This window comes from Thalassophryne amazonica, chromosome 9 (assembly GCF_902500255.1).
Source record: "Thalassophryne amazonica chromosome 9, fThaAma1.1, whole genome shotgun sequence".
Lineage (NCBI taxonomy): Eukaryota > Metazoa > Chordata > Actinopteri > Batrachoidiformes > Batrachoididae > Thalassophryne > Thalassophryne amazonica.
Genome location: NC_047111.1, coordinates 113,820,128 through 113,846,535, shown reverse-complemented (window position 1 = coordinate 113,846,535; position 26,408 = coordinate 113,820,128). Strand labels below are relative to the sequence as shown.

Sequence of the window (26,408 nt, the reverse complement as noted above, 5' to 3'; positions counted from 1 at the left end):
CGCATGTGATGGGTTACGTGATGGACTCGTGGAGGAGATGGCAGGTCATGTGCCTTTACATGCTTTCTGTGGAGGACGTCAAAGATGTGTACATATTCGGCTTGGTGGTGACCGGCTTTCTGATGTGTGGAGCGGGCACTATGCTGGTTTACTGGAAAATCAAGAAAGTGGAAGCAGCTTTGATTGGTCCTTCCAGGCTGCCCTACATGATTGATTCGATTGGGAAGGCAGTGGCTGCGCAGTCGGTGGGGGTTAACCGCGTGTTGGAAAATATCTCGAATAGAATTGCAGCCCTGGAAACCCGCTGACCATCTGTGAAGACCACATTCTACATTCAGATGCATTGAGAGCCACTCTGTTCTCAGAACTGTGGAATCTTTCAGGCGTCTGCTAATCTGGCTATTCATTTGGCTTCCCCAAATACAGCTGCACTTCAAGGTCGCTGTGACAAAACCTCCTCAGAAGACCAACACTTAAGCCTCGCTCCCTGGTCTTCACCCCTCCCCTCAGCTTCTCCAGCTCTGATGTTGACTGCTCAGGACTGCTTAGGACTGCTCAGGGCTGCCCCTCCCCCCTCCAGGATTGTCGGACAAGGCCGTTGACACCAAACAGGCTGCCTCCAGAGTGTTCTAATAAACTGGACCTTTTCAAATCTCGGTTGTCGTCCTGTGTCCTTGTTTTTGTCTGTGATTGTTTTTCTGTGCTGATGGGGATTTTTTTCCTCATTGCCGCTGTGTAATGCAGCGGCTATGAGGGTTTTTTTTTCTCCTTTTCCCTCGTGTTTTGCTTTTCATATATATGTTTATGTACCGGGCCAGCCTATGTGTTGTGTGTTGTGTGTGTGTTTGTTTGTTATGGGTCGGTGTTGGTTTTCTCAGCCCTGCTGTTGACCAAGGCAGGGATGTACATCTGGAGCTGGTCCCCGGGCGCCTAATGGCGACTTCTGCTCCTACTGGCAATTAGGATGGGTTAAATGCAGTAGACATATTTCATTGTGCAGGGAACATGTTCTTCTGTGCATATGACAAAATTCCTTTGAATCCTTGAACTGAATCCTTGAAGTTGACCGCAAAATCACTAAGGGCCCTTGGGCAAGGTCCTTAATTCCTTTGTTGCTCTGGGTGCGTAGTGGGCACCTTGTATGGCAGCATCCTCACATCGGGGTGAATGTGAGGCATTATTTGTAAAGCTCTGAGCATCTGATGCAAATGGAAAAGCACTATGTAAATGCAGTCCATTTACCATTCTTGCCCATAGCTTGTTATCACATAGGTATCCAACTGTTACAGTACTCACAGGTTACTTTAGACCAGGGGTGGGCAACTTGTTCCAGAAAGGGCCAAGACGGTGCAGGTTTTCTTTGCAGCCACTGACTCCACCAGGTGATTTCACTGACTGACTCCATCTGCTCAAAGTGATATTAATCATTGAAATCACCTGGTGGAGTCAGTGGCTGCAAAGAAAACCTGCACCCTCTTGGCACTTTCTGGAACAAGTTGCCCACCCCTGCTTTAGACCTTCTTGGATCACCCTAGAGCTAATCATTGGCTGAGTCTTTACCATTCTGGCTATTCTTAAATCCATTAGAATGGCAGTTTGTTTATTTTCTTCCACATATTTGGTTCCCATTTTAGCAGAGCAGCCTATCATTTTTGACACTTCTTTATATACAGTGAGGAAAATAAGTATTTGAACACCTACCAACCAGCAAGAATTCTGGCTCACACAGACCTGTTAATTTTTCTTTAAGAAGCCCTCTTATTCTGCACTCTTTACCTGTATTAATTGCACCTGTTTGAACTTGTTACCTGTATAAAAGACACCTGTTCACACAATCAATCACACTCCAACCTGTCCACCATAGCCAAGACCAAAGAGCTGTCTAAGGACACCAGGGACAAAACTGTAGACCTGCACAAGGCTGGGATGGACTACAGGACAACAAGCAAGCAGCTTGGTAGAAGACAACAACTGTTATGATTATTTATTAGAAAGTGAAAGAAACACAAGATGACTGTCAATCTCCCTCAGTCTGGGATTCCATGCAAGATCTCACTTTGTGGGGTAAGGATGATTCTGAGAAAGCTCAGAACTACACAGGAGGACCTGGTCAATGACCTGAAGAGAGCTGGGACCACAGTCACAAAGATTACATTAGTAACATGATGCTGTCATGGTTTAAAATCCTGCAGGGCAGCAAGGTCCCCCTGCTCAAGCCAGCACATGTCCAGGCCCGTTTGAAGTTCACCAGTGACCATCTGGATGATCCAGAGGAGGCATGGGAGAAGGTCATGTGGTCAGATGAGACCAGAATAGAGCTTTTTGGAATCAACTCCACTTACTATGTTTAGAGGATGAGAACAACCCCAAGAAAACCATCCCAACCGTGACGCATGGGGGTGAAAACATCTTACTCTGGGGGTGCTCTTCTGCAAAGGGGACAGGATGACTGCACTGTATTGAAGGGAGGATGGATGGGGTCATGTATTGTGAGATTTTGACAAACAACCTCCTTCCCTCAGTAAGAGCATTGAAGATGGGTCATAGCTGCGTCTTCCAGCATGACAATGACCCCAAACACACAGCCAGGGAAACTAAGAAGGGGCTCCGTAAGAAGCATTTCAAGGTCCTGGAGTGGCCTGGCCAGTCTCCAGACCTGAACTCAATAGAAAATCTTTGGAGGGAGCTAAAACTCCAAACCTGAAAGATCTAGAGAAGATCTGTATGGAGGAGTGGACCAAAATCCCTGCTGCAGTGTGTGACAACCTGGTGAAAAACTACAGGAAATGTTTGACCTCTATAATTGCAAACAAAGGCTACTGTACCAAATATTAACATTGATTTTCACAGGTGTGCAAATACTTATTTGCAGCAGTAACATACAAATAAATTATAAAATAAAATAAAAAAAATCATACATTGTGATTTCCGGATTTCTTTTCTTTAGATTATGTCTCTCACAGTGGACATGCACCTAAGATGAAAAATTCAGACCCCTCCATGATTTCTAAGTGGGAGAACTAGCAAAATCGCAGGTTGTTCAAATACTTATTTTCCTCACTGTACATGTTTCCCCTCGCCAATCAGAGTACACTGTTCTTCTGAACCATGTTTAGAATGACATTTTACTCAGATTTTCTGAGAAATGCATGACAACCAGCATATCTGCTGCCTTCATAGTTAAATAAGAGCCACCTGCAGATCCTGCTGTTTTTTTTGTACAGCCTAATACCCCCTTTTCTTCACTTTCTGTAAAGTGATACATTTGGTAAGTTTTTCTTCAGGTTTTGATTTGGAATAGAATGTGCAGTGTTCTCAAAGCATTTGCGTGTATGGAAATAAAAAGGTATTTTAAAGGATTTTGAGCTTTACTCACTTAAAAAAAAAAAAAAAAAAAAAAAACTGCTATTACTTTGAACACAACTCTAAGTATGCAGAACCAGAAGTGCAAATCTTTCCATATAATTCCCCCCAGAGTACAGCTCCATCTTACTTGGTAGTAGTTGATAAGTTCTTCCAGCTCATCAGCATGCACCACAATGTGGAGGCCACACATCTGAGCCAGTCTGAATTCCTGTCCATCCACACAGGCGAAGCAAACTTCTTTCCAGGTGCGGGTGCTGTTGGCCTTACGGGCTCCATCCACAGCAGCCTGGTACTCACCCAGGTGTACAAGAGTTGAAGCCAATCGACCAAAGTTGGAGACATTGTTGTAAAGCAACTTGGCAGCTTCATACATTTTTTCATCATAGCAGCGATCACCGACCTAGAAGACAGACAAGTTGCACTGGAACAGTGAGTCAAATGGGGGCTGACAGATGATCACCAGAGTAGTCATTTAATTTTATAAAGAATGCATGTTTACAATTTGACAACCTTTAGATTAAATAACTAAACGGATTACTTAAGTGTTTTTTTTCCAGCCCTAAATAAAAGCATACACCATTTTTAATAGAGACAACTAATTGGATAAGTTACACGACACTAAGGCTAACCTGCTGTATATGAGCATTGTTGGGGCCATTGATAAATTCTTCCAGTTCAGCCAGTCGATTTGTTTTGGCCAAGGCAAAAATCAGCTCCGTCTCCACATAAGACTCTCGGGCTTTCTTACGTGCCATCTGAAGGAATTTGACCAAGTCCTCCCAGTTACCTGAAACAGGGACATGAAAGATTAGTTTAGCTGTTAGCATGCTGCATTATCAAATCTCAGCACCAGGGGGTGAAACTGGTTCATTACAAAGGTCAGAACTTCAACAAGGTAGTAGGTTTTCTCTATGCTTAGAATGACACTTTTAGCAGATGAAAATGTGACAGTGTCACTGTGGCACTTCACCCTCCAGGAAATACCAATTAAAACCTCAGTCAAACTTTGTGCTTTATCATCTTTTCTACTTTTAACCAGCAACACTACACTCCTTACCACTCTTATCAGCAGCCTGCACCACCTCCATGTAAGCAGATGGATCATCGGCCTTGATGTAGGAATCGATGGCTTCCTTAACCAGGCCTTTCTGTAACTGAGCCTTGGCCAGTTGGCTCCACACCGCTGGCTCATTGCAGCGTTCTGCAAACTCATAGGCTCGGTCAAGGTTGCCAATGTGCTCTATGAGTACCTGGAAAAAACAATGTAAAAATTGGATGATAATTTTCTGGTCAACACCTTATTGAGCACACTAGTGAAAAACTAATATCTGACCTGTACAGCTGAAGTGTTGACATCAAACTTCTTAAAGATGGCAAAGGCCTCCTCATACAGCTCATTACTGATGGCAATGTTTGCAATATCAGGTGCATCATAGTTGTCTAGTCTGCTGATATACTCCATGACACGCGTACGATCTGCTTTGATTGCAGTCAGAATAAGTAGATTTTGCAGATTTCTATAGAAAAAAAAACATGGGTGAATGTCTGGGCACATTCCAAAGTGTAAAAATGATACCTCAAGATTACTGGGGAAAATTAGTTGCTGGTGCCACAGCCAATCACCTGTGCTCACTGAAGACTGAATTGTCCAACACAATTTTTTCCAGCAACTCAATCAGTTCATTGGGCAAGTCTGCTGTCATGAAGGCCTTTACAGTTACAGATACCTCTTCTGGGTCCTGGGTTTCTGAAAGTGCCGTCTGCACCACCTGATCTCAGAGGGAAGAAAAATAGGTTTAAGAGATGTTCAAGTAGCAGATGTATTGACTGAGCCCATCCTGTCCACATTTTACCTGGTCAATAAGTGGTCGTCTGTAAGGGTTGGTCTCCAGAAGCACACTGCCCCAGAGATCAGCATCCTTACGGCGAACCAGGTAGCGTGACAGGCTCTTGAACAGCGAGTTCTCGTTGCAGACCTGATGTAAACAAATCACAATGCTTCCCATTACAGTGATGTAAATAATACAAAAATTTTAAAAGAAGAAACTGAGGCAGCAACATAAATATTTAGGCAAAAATTCACTGTTACTGACAGAGACAAGCACAAAAGCACATAAATCTTCTCACATTAATCAACTCCTGGTCACACTGTCCTCTCTCATATGCCACACAGGCCAAGTGTGGATCTCTCTTTTCGCAATATTTTCCCACCACACGGCTGTCATAGTATGGATTTTCACGCAGGAAGCGCTCAGGGTTGTTGTTACTGTCGATGTATATCTTGGCCAGAGCATTATGGGTGGCAGGCTCCTCACAGCCTTCATGGATTCGCGATTCCAGCCAAGGAAGCAGCAATTTCAGTCTGTGCATTTAAAAAGGGGGGAGAAAAAAAAATACAAGTATGAGAATAATTAAATGTCCTGTGAATGTACACATAGCTTTTTGTAAACCTTAGATGGAAAAATAAGTGATACATGGCCACTTTTGGTCCGACAGCCTAACTACTATACATTTCTGCTATCAAAGACCACACACACACACACACACTATAATTATACACCAACCCTCTTTTCTATTAAAATTAAAGTAATTTCACAGGTGGCAGGATTTTTGATTTTTTTTTTTCTTTTTGATCAGAGCATTGGCCATTAAAGTTTCAAATTTAAATTTTACCTAACCATCAAAACACTTGGTAACTGGCATAAAACGTGCCCTTACAAACAGTAATTCTCATCAGCCATTATCAAAGCATTAACCAAACTATACTTCAAAACAGGGTTCCTACAATTATCCATTTAAAAATTCCAGACTTTCCATACTTAAAGTTTCAAACTCTGTACAATGTCAAAGAAATATTAGACTGATATAACTTTTGCTGCAGTGTTCAAAAATCTACACATAGTAGCTTTAATGTGTGAGCAGCAGACAGCTGCGTTAGACGCTTTAACACCATAAGATAGAGTGTAAATGTAAACTCTTTCAAATGTCTTACAGCTCTTGTCATTGGCATAGGATGGATTTACTCTGCAACACATTTATTCTTTGGCTCATCACCAGAGATGTACTGCTCGAGACTGCCTTAAATATTTTGTCAATTTTAAGTTTGATTTTTGTGAAGTTACAGCATGTCAGCGTCGCTAGTCAGTGAACATCCCAACTGTGAAATCTTAAAACATCAAATAAATAAGTAATGTAACAAGCGCAGCCAAGAAGGCAATTACAAGATTGTAGCTCCTTCCCGACCACCCAATGTCTGAGTGGATAAATATGGAAAATGAGATTTATGTAATGGAATCAATTACATTTTCAATTCAGCTCAAAGGGGACTTTTGTTAAGTTGTGGAGAAAGTGTGTCAGATATATAAAGCCTTAACGAATAGACTTCGGGGAGATCATTCATGTATATAAATTATTACAGCAAAATTCTTAATCTGTTTTTGTGGTAGTTTTTCTTTCCAGGATTTACTGTGCACATTGTTTCTCTCTTCCTATCTGTTCAGCGCTATTGTTATAATGTGGTTATACATTATACTTGGTGTTTTTCCACTTTTTGAAAATAAAGAATTAAAAAAGTAACGTAATAAGTGGTGTAGTCTTCTTAAACGTGCAATTATTAACACAACTATGGTTTTGGTCCCTAGTATGGAAGGAAAAAAACATTATACAATTCCATTTGTTTTTTTCAAAGTTTCTGGTTAAAGGGGTGCAGACTGGTTTGCTGTTCTATGTTGTCCACTCTAGTGGTCTTTACAGATCTATGCTCAAACACAGCAGATTGACCCCACCTCTTGCAGAAAGGAGACAGAAGCTGACAGCAGCGAGGAGAATCAAACAAAATGGAGACGTTACTCAAAAAACGATTTTTGAAAATTGAGTTCATGAGGTGTCCGTCCTGGGACATGTACATTCTGCATCCCAGTGACGCAGTACGTTTTATATACTGTGTCAGGCCTTGTTGATTTTGTGTCAGGACAGCGTAAGTGCGAACCCTGAAAGCAGTTATACGCATCCAAACTTTTATAGTTTTTACAAGTCCTTTGGTAGATAAATGGTAAATGGACTGCATTTATATAGCGCTCTTCCATCTGCATCAGACGCTCAAAGTGCTTTACACATGAAATAGGTGAAAAATAAATAATTCATGATGTCCATGTACGCAACACTAGGCAGTGAACTCTCACTCTCCAACCAAACAAATGATTGCATTTCTTATACAACCCCTGGCAAAAATGATGGAATCACCGGCCTCGGAGGATGTTCATTCAGTTGTTTAATTTTGTAGAAAAAAAAGCAGATCACAGACATGACACAAAACTAAAGTCATTTCAAATGGCAACTTTCTGGCTTTAAGAAACACTATAAGAAATCAAGAAAAAAAAGATTGTGGCAGTCAGTAACGGTTACTTTTTTAGACCAAGCAGAGGAAAAAAATATGGAATCACTCAATTCTGAGGAAAAAATTATGGAATCACCCTGTAAATTTTCATCCCCAAAATTAACACCTGCATCATATCAGATCTGCTCGTTAGTCTGCAGCTAAAAAGGAGTGAACACACCTTGGAGAGCTGTTGCACCAAGTGGACTGACATGAATCATGGCTCCAACACGAGAGATGTCAATTGAAACAAAGGAGAGTATTATCAAACTCTTAAGAGAGTAAATCATCACGCAATGTTGCAAAAGATGTTGGTTGTTCACAGTCAGCTGTGTCTAAACTCTGGACCAAATACAAACAACATGGGAAGGTTGTTAAAGGCAAACATACTGGTAGACCAAGGAAGACAAAGTGTCAAGACAGAAAACTTAAAGCAATATGTCTCAAAAATCGAAAAATGTACAACAAAACAAATGAGGAACGAATGGGAGGAAACTGGAGTCAACGTCTGTGACCGAACTGTAAGAAACCGCCTAAAGGAAATGGGATTTACATACAGAAAAGCTAAACGAAAGGCATCATTAACACCTAAACAGAAAAAAAACAAGGTTACAATGGGCTAAGGAAAAGCAATTGTGGACTGTGGATGACTGGATGAAAGTCATATTCAGTGATGAATCTCGAATCTGCATTGGGCAAGGTGATGATGCTGGAACTTTTGTTTGGTGCCTTTCCAATGAGATTTATAAAGATGACTGCCTGAAGAGAACATGTAAATTTCCACAGTCATTGATGATATGGGGCTGCATGTCAGGTAAAGGCACTGGGGAGATGGCTGTCATTACATCATCAACAAATGCACAAGTTTATGTTGATATTTTGGACAATTGAAAGGATGTTTGGGGATGATGAAATCATTTTTCAAGATAATGCATCTTGCCATAGAGCAAAAACATTCCTTGCAAAAAGACACATAGGGTCAATGTCATGGCATAGGGTCAATGTCAATGAGCAGATCTGATATGATGCAGGTGTTAGTTTTGGGGATGAAAATTTACAGGGTGATTCCATAATTTTTTCCTCAGAATTGAGTGATTCCATATTTTTTTCCTCTGCTTGGTCTAAAAAAAGTAACCGTTACTGACTGCCACAATCTTTTTTTCTTGATTTCTTATAGTGTTTCTTAAAGCCAGAAAGTTGCCATTTGAAATGACTTTAGTTTTGTGTCATGTCTGTGATCTGCTTTTTTTCTTCAAAATTAAACAACTGAATGAACATCCTCTGAGGCCGGTGATTCCATAATTTTTGCCAGGGGTTGTAGATTTTCACCACCAATTTCTTCATTGCGTATTGCTGCTTAGTTTATTTATACATTTCACAGCAGTCTCAAAGTCTTGGGACAATTTTGTGAGCGTTCACCACCTGAGAGAGTAGAACATGCGCTTCCGCAATTTTGTTTACTTACCAATGCCTCCAAGATGGGCAGACATGTCATGTCGCACGCATAATGCCGACATCAGTGGAAACACTATTAGGGCTGTACATGACCACAGTAGACAGTCTCCACTGATTCAATACAGAACCAATTCCCATTGCTGCCCGTCTTTTCTTGGCTAAATAAAACATTTCTCTGGTCTAAACATTGAGGCTCCATTTATTTTGCTTTTCCATAAACTTATCCAGGCCTGCAAATTGCTGAAATCAAATTCCATACTGCATAGGAACCCTGTTCAAATAAGTTACTAAAGTCCACTCATTACTAAAGTGAGACTACTGGTGAGCTTTAGCCAGACACCTGCTAAGGGTAGGAAGGTAATTCTGTTCATTAAAATGAAGACTAGTAAGATTGATACCTGTTCCTTTTTTCCACCTCAGCAACCAGTTCATCAGTGGAAAACTGTCCCCTGACGACCAGGATCAGGCTTTTGATGACATCTTCCGAACAGTCCACATCTAAGAGACCTCCAACCACAACGGGCAGACGACTTGGATTCACCTACGAGGCGCATCAGTCAATATATGAAGCTCAAGAACAGAATGAAACTATAGCAAAGTCCATCATCAACCTTACCTTCTGCACATAGATCTCAATGTACTTCTGCAGGTTATTGCGATACAAGTAAAGGACCAGGTCGTGGACAAAATCAAAACGGTCACAGACGATGATCAGCGGCAGCTGGTCAGTGAGTTTGGCTTCCTGTCCATCAGTCCCAGGCCACCATCAGAAAGACAGGAGAAAAACAAAAAAACAAGAACCCACACACACACACCACAAAATGCATTAGACATAAAAGTGCAAAAGGAGCGACCCATTATCTACAAGAATACTTCAAATAGTCTATTTTGGACTAATGTTACCTGATCAGCTTGTGTAGTGAATAATCCCATTACAAATAAATAAAGATTTAAACCTTTGCTAAAATAGTCCAAAATACACATTTTATGAAACCTGGGGGGGGCATAAAGGTTTCTTGGGGCAACATTTTAGAGAGAGTTTCAAAATCTGCACATCTCATTGCAGCCAGTGTTCTTGAAATGACTTCTTTCACTGGCTTCCTGTCCCAGTGAGATCAGATTTTAAGGTTCTGCTACTAACCTATAAAATTATTCATGGACTGGCACCTCCCTACTTAGCTGACCTAATTAAACCTTATGTACCGGCCCGGGCTTTACGTTCTCAGGGTGCAGGACTACTTTGTGTCCCTAGGGTGAATAAGAAGTCTGTGGGTCACAGAGCTTTCTCTTATTGTGCCCCTGTTCTGTGGAATGATCTCCCTCCGTCAATAAAACAGTCAGATTCTGTGGAGACTTTCAAGTCCAGACTTAAGATGCACTTAGTTTCCCTTTCATATGGCTAGCATACTGGTACAGTTTTGTTTTACGCTTTTTACTCTTAATTCATTTATTAGTAATTGGAGTGGGCTGCGGCCTGAGGTTTACCTAAATTCTGGGTGTTTTAGTGAAGTTTAGGGCTAGCGGCCGGCGATCACCTTAGTATTTCTCTGTTTTTCTTGTTGTTTAATGCTGGCAAATTATACAGTATTTTTTTGTCTTTGATGCCTGATTCTGTTTTTTCTCTCTGTTTAAGGTGCAGCTCCATCCAGAGATGGGAGTTGTATTCATGTTGGTGATCCTCCTGTCCTGTGCGCCAATAGCATTTATTGTATATTTGTCCATGAATTGTTCTGTAATTTATGTTTGTATCATGGTCCAAGCAGAGGGTCACCCCTTTGAGTCTGGTCTGAGGTTACCTGTGTGAAGCGCTTTGAGGCAACTCTGTTGTGATTTGGCGCTATATAAATGAAAATAAATTGAAATTAAAAAATGACAGTAAACAAACTTGAGACAACTATGTTTAAAATTAACAGAAATTGCTGCCAAGTATAATTATGTGGCAACCCTCAGTAACCTGCTATACCATAGTCTACTATATTCAGTACACCTATAACATTAACTAACTGGGATTATACACCTGTTCAATACAATCAGAGAACATGCGACACTGACTAAAGGATCATTGTATAGTACTACATACAGGAATCCTGATAAAAAGGTTTTCTAGACTGGCACTATTACTTTGATTTATCCTAAACTACAGTCACACCCACACAACTCATTCAATAAAGTGCTACGACAGTGTTGAAGTCTGAGAGCACTGAGTGCACCCCAGCACGTTTACTGTACGTCTTCGGGCATTCAAGGATATCCACAAATCCCAGTTTCAATACTATGCTTAAAGTTGAGGGAGAAATCTAAAAGTAAACCACAAGGAGCTAGCAAAGGTACTGGTGCCTCATGTACAAAGACTTGCGCAGATTTCCTACTGAAACATGTCATAATAAAACCCAGAAACTGTCATTCACACAAAAATATTCAGATATATCAAAGTATGCGTACATATGGATCCAACCACGTTCCGTTTGTACATCCCACTGAACGTGGTATAGAGCATACATGCAGACATACTAAACTCTTCCCTCTCCATGCTCCAATTTAAAAATTCATGTAAATAGGCCCTGGGACATGGAATTCCATTCTGTCCAATCATTCCACATGAACACAAAAGAAAATTACAGAATGTGAGCTACAAAGGACGGAAATGAAGTGGAGACACGCAGGGATAGTCTGTTTGGTACCCTTTCAAATGGGATAAATATTAAATGGAAATACAGTTTGTGGGAGCATGTGTGTGGCCAAGAACACTGTGGGCTCAGAGCAGTGCACACACACTGAAGTTAAAACAAATAAGGAGCGCCACTGACAGTGTGCGACATTCACAACTTTATGCACACGTTTGACAAATATTCCACACTGGGAGACAATCAAGGGCCTGTTAAGAATCTGCAGCTCTAGTTTCACCATCAAGAAAAAGAAAACATTAATAACAAAAAACATTTAATGAGCACATGCCGAAGTGTGCCTGCGCTGGTTTTCGTTTGGAACAATTACACATACTAGACACATCAAGCAGTCACCAATTGCACACTGTGCCAGCCTCTAGCCTGTTCACACCCCCTGGCTCTTTGCTGCGGCACTCTGAGCCAACCACAGTTTTGTGCACAACACCAGTAACAGTGGCCTTTGGTAATCAAAATCAGCTTATGAGCCAACTATCATCATTTGCAAGTAAATCCTTGCGTTCCCTGAATACACGCTCACATCTGATTGCACCATTTGCAAGGTCTTATAACAATGCTAACGCAACCACTGTTAATACCATTTTTCCCCCCATCACTTTGTGCATGCTTTTACATCCACCCATATAATTGCAACACGTGGGTGTGTTAATTGCTCATACGTTTATCTCTGGTGTGCACATCTCTCTGATGACTTCTTGTTTTTACACTATTACCGGTTTACCAGCATCACCTCTACGTGTCAACAGTGGACCAATAGCTGTAGAAACGCGTGTACACCAGCCATGATTTTGGTGTGGCACACCAGACATTTCCACTGTCATTTCACTTTTGATACATCTGAATGTTGGCATGGAGACAGACGTACACCACATTTTTGTGCATTTGCAGCCTTTGTACACGAGGCCCCAGGTCTGAAGGGAAGAAGAGTTTACCTGATATATGTCCTGCCATTGCAAACAGAGGAAAAGCAGAAAAGACAATCGACTGCCATCATCATGGGTGCATTTAACTCCCCCCCCAGTACAGAGACAATGGCGGGAATGTGAATATAAATGTTATTATCCACAGGAAGGGGCCAAATGTCCATTTCTGAATATTTATATTTGACAGCATATAGTAATGAGATGAACTTGATGCAAAATTAACAAAAGCTGACTGAAAATACAGGTGGGGAGAAAAACTGATTTACCTTAATAAAAACATGAAATTCCAAAATTTAAAACATCAAAGCTTCATTAAAATGGAGGATTTAAAAAAAAAGGGGGGGGGGGGGGACTAGGAAGATTCCAAGAGAAAATTCAGTGTAATGGCACCAATAAAATGCAGACAGAAATAAAAAGGCAGAGAAGCAGTGTTACATATCAGTGTTTAACCTTCTCATGTTGCAGCAGCTGATAATGTAGCTTTACCTTGAGAAAGTTCTTAACGCGCTCGGGGTCGTAGCAGTTGCTCTCTCTGCAGATTCGTTCCACCTCTTTGATCTGACCTGTCTTGCAAGCAGCCTGAATGTATTTGAAATGAACTTCTGGGTCCTGACTGAAATTCACAATAGAGCCCAGGAAGTAGAAGAGACCTGAAAGAGTGATCGTAATATCAAGATTCAAAGAGGAAACCAGACTCTTGCTACATTTATCAGATGTAAACATTGCTAAACTAGTAAATCAACAAGGCATTCAGAGACAGACTTCACTCCATTCACACTTGTGGAATATAGCAAATAAAACCCTTTTTAAAATCATATAATTTGTGGAGATATATATATATATATATATATATATATATATATATATATAGTCCTACACAAACCCCAGTTAATATAGTTTATCAAAATATCACGTGGGCTAGTCACCCAGTCATATTGTCTGTTATAGTCTGAAATCAATATCCCACCACAACAGGACTGCTCTTATAAGTTTGCAATCATTTCAAGTGAAGCGCTGGACAGTCTTGTGTAAAAGTTCAGTTTCAAATTTCATTCAGTAGTTGAGCTGCAGTTTTTTCCTACTACTGCTGTAACCTCAAATGACTACATCATGGGACCATGTTTGCATCCACGACACCATGGAAACACCCTGAGTCCTGGACATCAGCCATCCAGCCCATCCCCACCTCTCTACAGTAAAGTAACTACATGGTCCTGCCACGTGAAGCTGACAGCCTTTCTGCCAAGTCTATGGAAGGGAAAACTGCCAACAACACAAAAGTACATGCAATCATCTTCAAACCATTTCAACACTTACACAATTGTGAAACAGAGCCAGTTTCATACTGTTCAGGGAGTTTGTTTTAGCAGTTATCTGAAATCACACTGCAATCATTACTGCATATACAAACTCTGGCTATGGTGCATCCAGAAAGTATTCACAGCGCTTCATTTTTTTTTCTCCACATTTTGTTATGTTGCAACCTTATTTAAAAATTGAGTAAATCCATGTTTTCCCCTAAAAACTCTACTCACAACACCCCATAATGACATGAAAAGTTTTTTTTTTTTTTTTTTGCCAATTTATTCAAAATAAACTGAACTCACATGTACATAAGTATTCACACCCTTTGTTCAATATTTTGTTGATGCAACTTTGGCAAGTCTTCTTGAATATGATGCCACAAGCTTTGTGCACCCATCTTTCCATTCCTCTTTGCAGCACCTCTCAAGCTCCATCAGGTTGGATGGTGAGCGTCGGTGCACAGCCGTTTTCAGATCTCTCCAGAGATGTTACAATCAGATTCAGGTCTGGGCTTTGGCTGGGCCACTCAAGGACATTCACATAGTTGTCCTGAAGCTTTGATATCTTGGCTGTGTTCATAGGGTCACTGTCCTGCTGAAAGATGAACCATTGCCTCAGTCTGAGGTCAAGAGCGCTCTGGAGCAGGTTTTTATCCAGGATGTCTCTGTACATTGCTGCATTCATCTTTCCCTCAATCCTGACTAGTCTCCCAGTTCCTGCCGCTGAAAAACATCCTCACAGCATCATGCTGCCACCACCATGCTTCACTGTAGGGATGGTGCCTGGTTTTCTCCAAACATGACACCAGCATTCACGCTAAAGAGTTCAATCTTTGTCTCATCAGACCAGAGAATTTTGTTTCTCATGGTCTGAGAGTCCTTCAGGTGCCTTTTGGCAAACTCCAGGTGGGCTGTCATGTGGCTTTTACTAAGAAGTGGCTTCTGTCTGGCCACTCTATCACACAGGTCTGATTGGTGGATTGCTACAGAGATTGTTGTCCTTCTGGAAGGTTCTCCTCTCTCCTCGGAGGAATGCTGGAGCCCTGACAGAGTGACCATCGCATTCTTGGTCAGCTCACTGACTAAGGCCCTTCTCCACCGATCGCTGAGTTTAGACAGGTGGCCAGTTCTAGGAAGAGTCCTAGTGGATATGAACTTCTTCCATTTAGGGATGATGGGGGCCACTGTGCTCACTGGGACCTTCAACACAGCAGAAATGCTTCTGTACCCTTCCCCAGATTTGTGCCTCAAGACAATCCTCTCTCAGAGGTCGACAGATAATTCCTTTGACTTCATGCTTTGTTTGTGCTCTGACATGGACTGTCAATTGTGGGACCTTATATGCAGACAGGTATGTGTCTTTCCAAATCATGTTCAATCAACTGTATTTAACCCAGGTGGACGCCAAATAAGCTGTAGAAACATCTCAAGGATGATCAGTGGAAACAGGATGAACCCGAGCTCAATGGAAAAGGCTGTAAATATGTATATACATGTGATTTGAGTTTTTTTTTTTATAAATATACAACAAAAAAATGAAGCTTTTTTCATATCATTATGGGTTACTGTATGCAGAACTCCATTTTGGAATAAAGCTCTAACTTAAAAAAATGTGGAAAAAGTGAAGTGGTGTGATTACTTCAGGATGGCACAGTGCAGTCCAAGAGCATAAGCCGTCTAAGTGTAACAATGTCAAAATGTGATACAGTAAAGATTTAATAGCGATACCAATATACATGACATTTGAAATTTCACCTTCAAAGCTTTTGAAGGACTCAAACAGCTCTGTGAGGGCTTGTGTTGTGAGCTGCTCATGGTACTTGGAGGCAACTTGGACACAAATCTGCAGGTTCTGGCGGATGTTTGCAGACAACATGGCCCTGAGGCACTCCAGAGAATCCTCCACTGATAACGAACCAAAGTAGTTCACGAGCCACTGTAGGCGGTGGGAGCATGAAAGTTAGTTAAAGCCAGAACTCACAAAAATATGAATATTGACCATCGAGTTAATCACAAGTATGCTAACAGCTTAAAACCTCAACATGAAATTTTAAACACTACACAAATCCCAAATGATTTAGGACTACTAGAACATCTGTATGGTAAACATTAGTGAATCAACCACTAAGTGACTGTTCTCCAGAAGCAACAGCAAATTATAGTTTGCACTGTAGAAAAACATAACACAAGAGCCTCACATGAGATGAGTGTTGCCATTTGCTGATAACTACTACTGTGACTTCACTAAGATGGTAGTGCATTTTCATGATGTAGATATGCATTAATTAAAAACAGCCAAACTTTAACATTGTAAAAGGAAACTCCTTACATTATGTCAAGCCTACCTCTGGGTTTAGTAGGTGTGTGTGCACGACCGCACGCTTTATGTCATACAGGTCAGTGTAATGCTCCAATGCCCTTTGCAAGAGTCCAGCTTTTTCACACAGCTGGGCGATATGGGCACGGTCATAGTTTGTGAACATTTGGTTTCCCAGGATGGCGTCAGCAACCTGCATCCATGTCACACACACAAAAAAAGTTGTAAAACAAGTGTGTTCCATCTATATTTGAATGTCTTTATGTAAAGTATGGGAATATGTTCACACCTGTGGAGCATGCATTAGGTTCATCTCCAGCAGACGGGTCTGCAGTGGCCCCTCTGAGGGTCTGTTGTTCTTCAGTGCATCGAGAAGGAAAGAGGTACACTGCTGGATCAGGTTGTACTCCATGAACACATCCACAATCTAGACAGAGACACAAATTACAATCCAAACAAGAAAGCATAGATACTAAACTTGTAGAATCATAACACTGTCACTGCCCTCAATAGAAGTAAGGTTATACAAGGTCATCCAAGATAGATAAAAATATCTGTCACAGTGTACAGCAAGTGGTAAACTTTGACGGCGTCATTTGGTGCCATCCCAGAAGACAAAAATAATGCAGTTCCTTCACTGGCCGCTTGAGGCTGCCTCCAAAACAGAACACATTCCCAAAAAAAACTCAGTGTTAAAATGTCCAACTGTAGAGCAAAAATAAACATGTTTACAGCCTGCAGCAAAAAGACGGCTTTGGTCTCTATAGACAGCTTTCTCCTCCATGACAACTGTACAGGGGTGAATTTATTTATTCATTTACAAGCTTCTTATTTTAAAATGTTTTAAGCCATAAAGTTCTGTATAACTGTGGGTGCGGTTGCTTGTAGAGTGACAGCTACTCAACCCAGCATCTCCCCCTCTTGTAGCATCTGACCACAACTCAAAGTCAGCTGGACGTGGCCACTTGCTGTTGTGTTGGTGCCATTCTGGAATATTTTATGACAGACACCTGGAATAATAGAGCTTGTACAGTGAAACATTCTAACCTATCATCCAAGATGTCTCTGCCGCAGTATTCAAGATGAGATTCTTGTTGCAATTAATGTTGAATGCTAACGGCGTTAGCACTTTTAGCAGCTGTCTGCAGCTTGATCCGGTAGCTCCACTTAATACACGATTACAAAGATAAGCAGCTCATAACTTTGAATGTTCACACCAAAATAGTGGAGCCAGTGCGCAGTCCCCAAAAATATGATGTAAGAAACATCCAAACCAACGCGAGCTTGTTAGCAGTTTTGGACTCAGAGAGGGGTGTGTTCAGGCTTCTTTTGTTACACTGAGCCATCCATGCCCCACCCCTTTATGCATTAATGAATTCTTCGTAAATCAGTGTGTGAGCAGCTCATAACATGTAAACGCCGAGACACGGGCTGCATATCAGTTCTTCTGGGCCTTGATAGAAAACAGATGCAGTCTATGGTCTACAGTAATACCAGGATCCAGCAATAGATATTCCTTAAGGCTGCATTGCTCCTGCATAAAATTGTGCTTTCAAGTTGACTTAATCCATTATAAACAATATTTCATGTAGTGACTAAATATCACTTACAGAATGTTCGACTTAGAATCCATAGTCACTTTGCATTTATGGTGGAACACATCAAGACAGGTGCACTTAATCATACTAGAGGCAATCAAATTAAGAATGTTTCCCAACAGGGCTGCAGCGATCGATTATTTTAGTAATCGAGTACATGGAGCAAGTGGAGAAGACAACCTTGACATCTTTCACGGGCATCCCTCCCAGTCACTGGTTCAGATATGTCGATGACACATGGGTTAAAAATCAAGCAACAGGAGGTTGAGGACTTTACAGAACACAACTCTGTGGACTCCAATATCAAGTTCACACGTGAGGATGCCAGAAACAACCATTTAGCCTTCTTGGACTGTGATGTTACAATTGGAGAGAACAAGCAGCTCCAGACAGGGGTTTACAGAAAACCCACTCACACTGACCAATATCTGCTCTTTGGCTCAAACCACCCCCTTGAACACAAGCTCAGAGTGATCAGGACTCTTCAACACAGAGCCCTACTGATGCCCACAACTGCAGAGGGAAGGGTTAAAGAACAACAACTTGTACGGAAAGCCCTCACAGTATGTGGGTACCCATGATGGTTCCTGGATAAAGTGCAGAAGTCCCAGAGAACAAAGAGACCAGATAGACAGGAGACAGAGACAAGAAGAAGAGGAGTGTCTCTCCCTTATTTAGCAGGAGTAGGGGAAAAACTCCAGAGGATCTTCAAACAGCACAAAATCCCAGTTTACTTTAAACCTGTTAACACCTTGACACAGAAATTAGTTCACCCTAAGGACATGATCCCTAGTTACAAACAGAGCAATGTAGTGTATTATATCAGATGTCAGGAAAACTGTAACAAACACTACATAGATGAGACTAAGCAACCTTTACACAAAAGGCTATATCAGCACCGCAGAGAGGGGGCCAGTGGACCTCAGTCTGCAGTTCATCTCCACCTTAAAGACACTAACCACACACTTGAGGACAAGGAAGTTAAAATCTTAGCCAGAGAGAAGAAATGGTTTGAGAGGGGTCAAGGAGGCATTCTATGTGAAACAGTTGAAACCCAGCCTTAACCGGGGAGGGGGTCTGAGACACGCTTTGTCCCCTGTTTACGTACTAGACAAACTTAGGGAGCACAGTCTAAACATGCTTGAAGTCAACAGACTTCTTAGTTATAGGCCAAAAGGAATGCAGTCATGAGTATTTTAAATGGGCAGCAAAAAAAAAACGGAAAAAAAAACTGTTCATAATCTGAAGCCAATTTATCTAAATAAGAATGCTTTCCCAAAGCATAGGAAAGGTCCCTCGGCCCTGTTTACCTGAGTGATGTCAGCCAGTGGCTCTTCATCCTGAACAAGCATCTGGGCAAACTGCAGTCCCTGCTCAGGGTTGATCCGCATTACATTCCTCAAAAGAAAAATCCAGTCAGGAGTGTAGCCCACCTGAAGGAAAAAAACAGAACATTCTGTCACTGGCATGCAAACCACAGTCTCCAAAGATTTCATCGCTTGAAATAATTAAAGAGTTTTGGGTACACAGGCATACCTTCTTCGCGTAAAGGACAATCTTGGGGAACTGGCCAGTTTCTGCAAAGCACTGAATGACCTTGTTGGGAACATTTGCCCTCAGGTACACACTGAGTGCCAAAGTGGGATCCACGGCCTTCACCAGATCACCCAATTCCTCTGAACACTCCAACTGCAGAAATAAGGAAGGTCAGTACTGGAAAATTTCAAACAGAGAGCTTGTTGAATGAGTGCCATTAAAAAGGGAACAAGCAAAGTAGCTACTATGACCATCTGTGAGCAAGCTCACAAATTACATCCTTCCCATAGTACTGTAAGTGCTTGCTGATCAGTCAAAGAAAATCTTTTGCAGTGAAACACCTGAATTAACAAGCTGGTCAACTGGTCTGTTTGTACATGTAATAGATGTGATGTTTGTGTGGATATAATAAAGAAATACAAAAAATTAAGTATGAAAGTTGTAACATGGTATTTGTTATGATTTTTTGTTTAAGTGGTTATTTAACCACTGCAATCTTCAACAACTGAAATTTAGAAAAGGAAACACTGTTGCATAACAGCCGGCCTCCTGTGATATGAGATAATGGGGAAAACCGTTTGGGGGTGGGAGGGAGAATGAGCTCTAGAAAAGCTGCCTGTGAAAGGAAGCTGAGGGAGATATGAAATACTTTGTCCTCCTTTAGCCACTTCTCCAGAAGTTGTTTTCGTCCTTGCTGAAGGACAGGCCTGCACAGCTCCAGGGACTCAAACTTGTTGAGCTGCCCCTGGTCCAAAAGAATACCAAAGTACTGAAGTAAGGGGGAGGTCTGGCCAGGCTGGTTTGGAACACCCTGGAAGCGACGGATGGTGTCTGGGGTACGGAGAATACCCTGAAAGAGAGAACGCATAAAGTCACCTGTAAGAATGGATCTAAAGCAACTGGAATGAGGCTGTGTGTTTGTTTATGGAAACAGCAACTCAGCAGTTCCTTGAAGAAAAACGCTTGCTTTCATACTGTGTAGAACGTAGTACAGGAGGTGAACTTTATTAAAATGAGAATTTTCTGTGATGAACGTGACAGGTACTGAATGACCAGGCTAATAGGAGGAGTACCTTCGGTGCATTGGCAGCAACCTTGGCAGCCTCAGAGTAGTTGCCTGCTGCAAACAAGTTGTTAAATTTGCGTGCAAAGAGTTCTTCAGCACCAGCGAGATTGTTGCGGACGGCTAAGCGAAGAGCCAGGTCAGGATTCTGTAGCACATTTGTAATATATGGGATGATGTTTTCCTCTTCCACACAGACAGACAGCACCTGTTTAACAGAGAAATACAGTGTTACAACACTGGAAGATTCTGAACAACACAGCAGTTAATCTTATGATTTAAAAGACGTCTCACTGAAAAAATGAACCTGTGGAGGGCAACTATTCATATTTCCTTCATCTCTGAGGTTTTGTGGAAAACAAAACATGCAATTTACATTTTTCTTCATACACTCTTGTATATGTAGTCCATTACTTGCTGAATTTATATTTATATATTCTTTTCACTCCGCTGTCAGAAACCTTGCAGGGAGCACCTGGTTGTGGTCAGTTTACAGTGAAATGATGTTCTTTCCACTTACAGATTATAGCCCCAACAGCTCTCACTCAATACTCAAATTTAGAAATCCTTCTGTAACCAATACCATCAGTATCTTTTGCAGCAATACGGTTGCAAAGATGCTGAGAGCCTTTTGCTTTTACTCATGATATATTTCTTGTGATACCTTGGTAATGACACCTTTTTAATAGACCATCAGTTGGGACTGAACCAGCTAATATTAATTTGCACTAACAAAGGGCAGGATCGCTTTCTAATTACTTATAGATTTCAGCTGGTGTCCTGGCTTTTTGCACGTTCCTTCATGTGTTCAATACTTTTGTCCTGTGTCATTTCACATTATTACACAACTTAATTTCTGTACTTATTGGTTTTGGTTTCTTTGACTTAGAATCATTTTTATTGTCATTCAGTGAAAATCATCACAGATGCTGTCACAGAACGAAATATGAGACAACCAACCAGTCACAGCCTCTGATCAACTTTCCTGTCTTCACTCAATTATTCATGTGGTGTGTAGCCTAGCTGGAACATTAATCAGCTCGCTGGATCCAGTTCTCCTCTCTGGCTCAACATTACAGAAGGATACATCCACCTCTCCTCTGTGAAACACTAATTCTTAGATTATGTTTGCAGAAAAGCCCACGCCTCCCCGACGACACAAATCAAGGAATACAGTTTTTACTCTCTCTCTCAAAAAAAAAAAAAAAAAAAAAAAAAAAAAAAAAAAAGCTGATGCATAGCTTTTGAAACATTTAAAAGCCACCAACATTTATTGGATTTCCTGGAAAATGTGACCGCAGTCGACAGCAGAAATGAATAAAGCTGCATTTCTATGGCAGGTGTGTGACAAACGATTCATATAGTCACTAACTCATGACTCATCACTGTAATCCTTCATCGTCATCTCACTTTATCAATACCTTCATGAGGTTTATGCATTATCAGCATAAGACTGAGCAGCCAGGTTATCAATTTCATTTTCCCTTGAGCAGTGAGGGGAGGTACTGGTTGACATCTTACCTGCCCCTTCCTGTTGACCCCGATGATACCTGAGGTGGCCTCATGAGGTGCTGTGACAAATATGGTCTCTCCACTGATCCGATTCATATAGATGCAGGTGCCAGTCTCCAGGTCGTATAGGTGGATGTAGCCATATTTGGTAATGAGAAAAACCACATCATGTTTGGAACTTATCTGCGGAAATAAAGATGTACACTTGAGTCAGAGTTTGATAGCTGAGTAAAGTCTCTAAATTCTAAACAGATACTTACTCCACACAAGATATTTTTTGGCATTTTTCCCTACACTACATAGTGATGCATGAAAACCTACAAGAACACATGCTCAAGCAATGAAATACTCCAACAGTCAACTGAGAGCAAAGAAAGTGCAATTTTGTGCAAAGGTAATCAAGAATTTGTGTGTCTATTTAGCCAATCCAGTTTTTGTTCAAGGTCACCAAAGGGATTCTGCAGTGATCCACATATTAATTTGGCACAAGTTTTTTTTTTCCAGAGGCTTTCTTGAGGCAACTCCTGGTATACGTGAACATAAGGGCACAGGTGGATTTGATCAGGGTTCTTTCCTATTGACAGACAAGAACACTACACTTTTCTTTTGATTTAATATCAGCTCCTCTGTTATAGCTAGGAGTACACTTAGGAAGCAATTTATGACTTGACAGGGACTGCATCACTGCAACTTGTAAACCGTATAGACAGCTCCACATACACTGAGACACGTACAGGCCTTTTTTTTGTTATGTCAACTGGTGCATCTAAAAGTAGCGCTGCACAATTACCATAACTGCACTGGGTCTCGTCAGCCTATGTGATTATATGTATAATCGTGAAATGGTTTGATTTAAACAGGGTACAGTGTGTGTGCTGCTGTAGTCTGCATGCACCTCATCATTAAAACAGACTCCTTGCCCCACCCCCCTAAAGCTGCATGCTTTAGAAATTTTTGGTGAATAATAATAAATGTCACCATGCTGAGTTTACAGCATATTGATCAGGCTTACTGATTTCACATGTCATGATTCAGGTTTGGGCTCAAAGGTTGCCACTATTGTCTCAAAGTGAGGCAGTCCCAGGTGTGAATCTTGACCTGTGTAGAATTTGCATGTTCTTGCTGTGGTTACAGGGGTTCTCTCAGAGCGCTCCGGCTTTCTCCCACTTTCAAAAACATACAGGTTATCTGAATTGGTAACCAGTGTGAGTGATCATTAGTTTGCCAGTCTGTCCAGAATGTAGCCCTCCTCTTGCCCAGTGGCCACTGGGATGTGTTCAAGCCTCCCCGTGACCTTTAACTGGAATAAGTGGGTTCAGGAAATGGAGGGGTGACTCAGGTACTCCATTATAAAACTATTGGTGGTAAGCACATTCCATACCTGCATAGCCACAGGGAAGTCATTTTGGGCTTCTGGAGGGAAGAAGACATCCACAGCTTTCTTTGGAAATGGCTGGTTGCCAGTTGGTGGAGTCCCAACTTCAATGATATGCAACTGAATAAAAAATATAATAATAAATAAATAAATAATAAAATACAATAAAAACAAATGAGGAACAGACATTATCAGAGACTACAATAATTAGCTTTATGAATCTTTTAATATAAATCACCTTCCCGCCAGTCTGGCTTCTGAGAGCAAAGCAGAAAAGGGTAGACTCTTCTGCATTTCCCTCCATCTTAAACTGGGCAAAGCTAGCAGCATGGCCCTCAATGGGCTGAGAAACCTTTCTGTCAACTGAATACAGCTGCATTGCTCCCACAACACGATTTTGCTGGGAAAAGAAAAAAAAAAAAAAAAAAGACAAATGCATATAATATATACATAAAGATGCAGAACTGACTTTTTAGCTCGGAGATCTTCAGTTTCAATTGTGTGTGTGTGTGTGTGTGTGTATATATATATATATCTTACCTGGGCTGAAATGCCGATGAGCAGCAGCCATTTCTGCTTGGCGTCTGTGCGATAGTTGATAATCTGGCAGCCTGCCAGGCTGGAGTGGCGATCAAACACCTTCACAGGCTGTGAGTCACCTTCCATGCTCCAGTGGTACACAGCATTGTCAGTTACAAGTGCAACTGTGTTAAGGGAAATCCACTTCCAAAAAGTAACATCATCTGTCATGGTGTGCGCCTTCATTTTACTCTTCATCTCAATATTAAAAATTTGAAGAGTTTTTGCAGCTGGGGAGAGAAGGGGACAGGAGCAGAGCCCCGGAATAATATTAAAATTGGTAATGGTGCATCCAAAAACAAATAGGACATACACAAAGAGACAATTTAGGTACCGTCATTAAGCTATGCTATGACTGACATAAGTGATCAGAAATTGTTTTATTGCAGACAAAATCGGAAATTTTGAAGTGTTCAATCTTCATAATTGTACAACCCCTGGCAAAATTATGGAGTCACCGGCCTCAGAGGATGTTCATTTAGTTGTTTAATTTTGTAGAAAAAAAAAAGCAGATCAGACATGACACAAAACTAAAGTCATTTCAAATGGCAACTTTCTGGCTTTAAGAAACACTATAAGAAATCAGGAAAAAAAAAAAAAAATTGTGGCAGTCTAACGGTTACTTTTTTAGACCAAGCAGAGGGAAAAAATTATGGAATCATAAAAAAAAACTAAAAAAAAAAAACAAAAATGCTCCAACACATCACTAGTATTTTGTTGCACCACCTCTGGCTTTTATAACAGCTTGCAGTCTCTGAGGCATGGACTTAATGAGTGACAAACAGTACTCTTCATCAATCTGGCTCCAACTTTCTCTGATTGCTGTTGCCAGATCAGCTTTGCAGGTTGGAGCCTTGTCATGGACCATTTTCTTCAATTTCCACCAAAGATTTTCAATTGGATTAAGATCCGGACTATTTGCAGGCCATGACATTGACCCTATGTGTCTTTTTTGTAAGGAATGTTTTCACAGTTTTTGCTCTATGGCAAGATGCATTATCATCTTGAAAAATGATTTCATCATCCCCAAACATCCTATCAATTGATGGGATAAGTGTCCAAAATATCAACGTAAACTTGTGCATTTATTGATGATGTAATGACAGCCATCTCCCCAGTGCCTTTACCTGACATGCAGCCCCATATCAATGACTGTGGAAATTTACATGTTCTCTTCAGGCAGTCATCTTTATAAATCTCATTGGAACGGCACCAAACAAAAGTTCCAGCATCATCACCTTGCCCAATGCAGATTGGACATTCATCACTGAATATGACTTTCATCCAGTCATCCACAGTCCACGATTGCTTTTCCTTAGCCCACTGTAACCTTGTTTTTTTCTGTTTAGGTGTTAATGATGGCTTTCGTTTAGCTTTTCTGTATGTAAATTCCATTTCCTTTAGGCGGTTTCTTACAGTTCGGTCACAAATGTTGACTCCAGTTTCCTCCCATTCGTTCCTCATTTGTTTTGTTGTGCATTTTCGATTTTTGAGACATATTGCTTTAAGTTTTCTGTCTTGACGCTTTGATGTCTTCCTTGGTCTACCAGTATGTTTGCCTTTAACAACCTTCCCATGTTTGTATTTGGTCCAGAGTTTAGACAAAGCTTACTGAACAACCAACATCTTTTGCAACAATGCGTGATTTACCCTCTTAAGAGTTTGATAATCCTATCCTTTGTTTCAATTGACATCTGTCGTGTTGGAGCCATGATTCATGTCAGTCCACTTGGTGCAACAGCTCTCCAAGGTGTGATCACTCCTTTTTAGATGCAGACTAACGAGCAGATCTGATTTGATGCAAGTGTTAGTTTTGGGGATGAAAATTTACAGGGTGATTCCATGATTTTTACTCAGAATTGAGTGAGTCCATATTTTTTTTCCCTCTGCTTGGTCTAAAAAAAGTAACCGTTACTGACTGCCACAATTTTTTTTTTTCTTGATTTCTTATAGTGTTTCTTAAAGCCAGAAAGTTGCCATTTGAAATGACTTTAGTTTTGTGTCATGTCTGTGATCTGCTTTTTTTTCTACAAAATTAAACAACTGAATGAACATCCTCCGAGGCCGGTGATTCCATAATTTTTGCCAGGGGTTGTATAAGGTCAGATTCATAGAAAATTTTAATTAAAAAAGGATTTGATGTGTGAATTAAACAATTCACTCGTGGGTAAGACGACAACCATCCACACTGGCACAAACGTGATTGATGTGCACAGGTGGTTTGTGTCTGAAAGCTGTTTCAATTCCACGTCACCACTGGGCAGTGACCTACAGTACTAGACCTGTGGCAGAAGAAGCTGGGAATGTAAACAGTTATTGGC

The 26,408-nt window shown here is 41.0% G+C and overlaps 1 protein-coding gene across 2 annotated transcripts in view; it reads right to left on the bottom strand.

The window, feature by feature from the left end:
- Positions 1 to 26,408, bottom strand: part of cltca (clathrin, heavy chain a (Hc)) — an 89,927-nt gene that overhangs the window by 22,731 nt on the left and 40,788 nt on the right. For both annotated transcript variants that reach the window (XM_034179003.1, XM_034179004.1), the window contains 21 exons: positions 24,049 to 24,317; positions 23,747 to 23,908; positions 23,515 to 23,628; positions 22,143 to 22,316; positions 20,632 to 20,829; positions 20,208 to 20,408; positions 19,559 to 19,711; positions 19,333 to 19,455; positions 16,714 to 16,851; positions 16,453 to 16,617; positions 15,863 to 16,043; positions 13,290 to 13,453; positions 9,813 to 9,938; positions 9,595 to 9,737; positions 5,494 to 5,728; positions 5,220 to 5,342; positions 4,990 to 5,135; positions 4,700 to 4,883; positions 4,424 to 4,616; positions 3,996 to 4,153; positions 3,494 to 3,766 (listed from right to left, as the gene is read on the bottom strand). In XM_034179003.1, coding sequence (XP_034034894.1) covers positions 3,494 to 3,766; positions 3,996 to 4,153; positions 4,424 to 4,616; positions 4,700 to 4,883; positions 4,990 to 5,135; positions 5,220 to 5,342; positions 5,494 to 5,728; positions 9,595 to 9,737; positions 9,813 to 9,938; positions 13,290 to 13,453; positions 15,863 to 16,043; positions 16,453 to 16,617; positions 16,714 to 16,851; positions 19,333 to 19,455; positions 19,559 to 19,711; positions 20,208 to 20,408; positions 20,632 to 20,829; positions 22,143 to 22,316; positions 23,515 to 23,628; positions 23,747 to 23,908; positions 24,049 to 24,317 — 3,623 coding nt within the window. The remainder of the gene's footprint in view (positions 1 to 3,493; positions 3,767 to 3,995; positions 4,154 to 4,423; positions 4,617 to 4,699; positions 4,884 to 4,989; positions 5,136 to 5,219; positions 5,343 to 5,493; positions 5,729 to 9,594; positions 9,738 to 9,812; positions 9,939 to 13,289; positions 13,454 to 15,862; positions 16,044 to 16,452; positions 16,618 to 16,713; positions 16,852 to 19,332; positions 19,456 to 19,558; positions 19,712 to 20,207; positions 20,409 to 20,631; positions 20,830 to 22,142; positions 22,317 to 23,514; positions 23,629 to 23,746; positions 23,909 to 24,048; positions 24,318 to 26,408) is intronic.